The sequence below is a fragment of the Chaetura pelagica genome, unplaced genomic scaffold (genome assembly GCF_000747805.2).
Source record: "Chaetura pelagica isolate M959 unplaced genomic scaffold, ChaPel_1.0 scaffold757, whole genome shotgun sequence".
In the NCBI taxonomy this organism is placed as follows: Eukaryota; Metazoa; Chordata; class Aves; order Apodiformes; family Apodidae; genus Chaetura; species Chaetura pelagica.
The window spans coordinates 604,740-607,764 of NW_009970727.1; the positions used below are offsets into that span (position 1 = coordinate 604,740).

At 54.5% G+C, this 3,025-nt stretch overlaps 1 protein-coding gene across 1 annotated transcript in view; it reads right to left on the bottom strand.

Annotated features, from left to right (window-relative positions):
- The window catches only part of BAK1 (BCL2-antagonist/killer 1), a 21,389-nt gene extending 20,066 nt beyond the window's left edge, over nt 1–1,323 (bottom strand). The window contains exon 1 of the mRNA XM_010007112.1: nt 1,293–1,323. Coding sequence (XP_010005414.1) covers nt 1,293–1,323 — 31 coding nt within the window. The remainder of the gene's footprint in view (nt 1–1,292) is intronic.
- Nucleotides 1,324–3,025: the final 1,702 nt, after the last annotated feature.

The following is a 3,025-nucleotide window of genomic DNA, read 5'->3' on the forward strand; positions in this document are numbered from 1 at the left end:
GTGGCGGGGTGGGGGTTGGGGTCTGCTCTGCTGAGCCCCCATCCCCCCCGAATCGTTCTCTTTGGAAAAGACCTGTTTGACATCATGGTGTGAAGGGGAGGCGGCGATTTCCTGGGAGACTTGGGTGTCTCTGTGGCTTCTCCAGGGGTTTTTCTGATCCTTTTTTCTTATGGGCGGGCGCTTTGCCCCCTGCCGGGCTCCCCAGCAGGCAGGGCCAGGAGCCCTGGTCAGATCTTAGAGAATCTGGGGGTTCTGGTGGGGCTTTCAGAGGTGATTCTCCAGAAAAATAAATAAATAAATATTTATATAAAATAATAAAAAGTCACAGGTGATTCACACCCAGTGATTCAGGAAACTTGAAATCTACCAAGATTCAGAAAAATCCCCGTGGCTGGAGGGGAAAGGGTGTGATTCACCCTGGGGAGCAAAGATAGCTTTGCTGGAAGTGGCTTTTCAGCTCTGCAAGCAGCCCCAGCTGCTTTTCCTCACCCCCCTCCCTGGGAGGCTGCCAGGGGCTTCACTGCTGGTGCTGAAAAATGCCAGATAAGCAGAGGTTTGGGACTGGAAAAATGCCTGGCTGCTAATTATCAAATTACCTGTCTGTCCAGCAGTAGCAGCCCTGCTCATACCTCGGGTGACATGCCCTGTGCTCTGCTCCCTGCACACAGCCCAGCAGAGAGATTTTTGAATTCTTGACTTATTTGGCTGAGCTTTGCTGGGGAAAATGGGCTCTTGGCTGCAGAGGGTCCTGCTCTGGCTCCTGAGATGCCCCCTGCCCTTGGAGGTGGGGGCTGCTGGGGACGTGGCCTTGGCAGAGCTTTCTGAAGGTGGAAGGTGCATCAAGACCTGTGGGAAGCAGGTGGGGAGAGTGAGGAAAAAGATGCTGGAAGTGACTGTGGGGGAAGAAGAGACGTTTCCTGGCCAGAGATGGCTTTCCGTGGGGTTAGGTTGATCATGGAGAAGAGGAAGGTGAGGAATCAGCTGATGGGGACTGTCCCCATGAGCCTGGTAACTAGTGAGTCTGAGCTCCTCCCAGCATGTGCTTGCAGGGAAACTCCTGGTCTTGGGGGGAGGCTTGAGGTCTCACCATGAACCTCAACTCTGAGCTCACCTCGGGGTGAGTTTTGGTGGTGAACGTAGCAGTGGTGGCTGCTTGGGCCTGAGTGTCCCTGCCCCTGGGTTATCCCTGTGCCCCTGCTGTCATGCCCAGCTGGTGGGATGTGTGGTTTCAGGCTGAACCCTGGCACAGCACCTCTGCAGGATGAATCCCATCCACATCTCCACCACATTACCCCCCTCTGGGTCATTCCTGGTTCTCGCCATTTCGGATTTAGCATCTCTTACTATTACCTCATTAGGTGGCAGTGTTGGTGAGAACTTCTGCAAAAAGCAAATCTCATCTAAAGCCCTTCTTCCTTTTTACAAACCACTTCTCTTCCACCTCAGAGACATTGCATAACACCTCTGTGGCAGGGCTGCAGAAAAACCAGCTGGGAACGTGGTGCTAGGTGGGCAGCAGGTGTCTGGTGTTTGTGGCTGCTCCTCATCATACTGAGCAACAAAGGTTGTGCAGGAGCCTTTTGACAGCTCCTCTGTGTCCACAGCAAGGAGGTTGTGGGGAGTGAGACTCAAACCACAATGTGTCAGCAAACGGCTAGTGGAGAGGGTTAAAGAGGGGGGAGAGATGAGGGATAAGGGGAAATTAGTTTGAAAGCACCAGCTCTGCTATTGGAATGGCCAGTATGGACATTGAGAAATGATGGTGGCAAGCAAGATCATTTGCTGAGGGGTCTAAATCCTGCCTGTAGCTCTGGTGCAGAGGTGGCCTGCTTTGCTCTTGCAGTGCTTTTAAAATGTTAAGACAGTAGGGAAGTAATTCCCAGCCGGCTCTGCTGCATTGGCTTTGGAATTGCTGATGCTGATGTGAACTGTTCCCTGCTTCCACCAGCAGCCTCTTTAAAGAGATCTGTTTGCTGGTGTAAAGAAGAGATGCATGGCAGGTGGAGAGGAGTCTCTGGTTTCAGGTGGTGTTTTAGGATGTGGTTTCACCAACTGGTTGGTGCTGTCTAATCTGTGCTGCTGCTGGAAAAGGGGGCTCTGCACCCCCAGACCCCTCTGGTGCCAGCAGGAGCAAGGGGCTGACATGCAGTTTCTGCAGCCAGGAGGGGCTGTGCCCTGTGCTCTGCAGGAGCTGTGCCCTGTGCTGAGCCTGGCCAGGGCAGAGGGAAGGAAACAGGAGGGTGCAGCTGGAGGGTGGGAGAACCTCTGTTCCAACCAGTCATGGTGACATGGCAGTTTGAAATGAGGTTTTTGGGGTAAAAAAACCAAAACAAACACAAAACAATACAAACAAAAAACCTAAACCCAAACCTTTCTTGCAGCCAGAATCCTCTGGGCTGTCTGAGCCAAGGATGAGCAGACCCTGGCAGGGCCAGCCAGGAGAAACTCCTGGTGTGGAAGCAAAGCTGAGCTCTCCTAGTCCCAGGAGGGACACGTTGGAGCAGCCTGAGCAGCTTCGTGCCCGTGTCACGGCTCAGTCGAGGGCAGGAACATTGTGGGGAAAATCATACCCCTCCCTGAGGCTGTGATCCTGGGAAAACACCCATTGGGAATGTGCCTGGGTGGCTGAGGGAGGAACAGCCCCTGGAGTTTGCTGCTGTTTCATGATTGCCATGAACGAGTCGCCCCGCGATGGGCAGGGGTGATATTTTCTGTGGTTCTGCACCTCTGGGGGGGTCCTGGGGTGTGTTCACAAACCTTCCCCCTTCCTCCCACCCTCCCTTCCTGGTGGGAAATTCCGGGGCTGAGCCCAACCGTGGCAGAAGGTGAAGATGCTGCAGGAAGGAGTCCCGGCGGGTAGGAGGGAGGTGTCACCTCTTGGGTCCCTTCTTCTCCCCCAGCCCTGGGCTGTGCTTGGTCTGTCCCTCCCTCCTGTGCCCCCCCCGGGTGCCACCATGACCCCCTGCCTTGTCCCAGACCTCTCTCACTTCCTCAGGGCTGCAGCTCTGGGTTCTGGCAGTTGGAA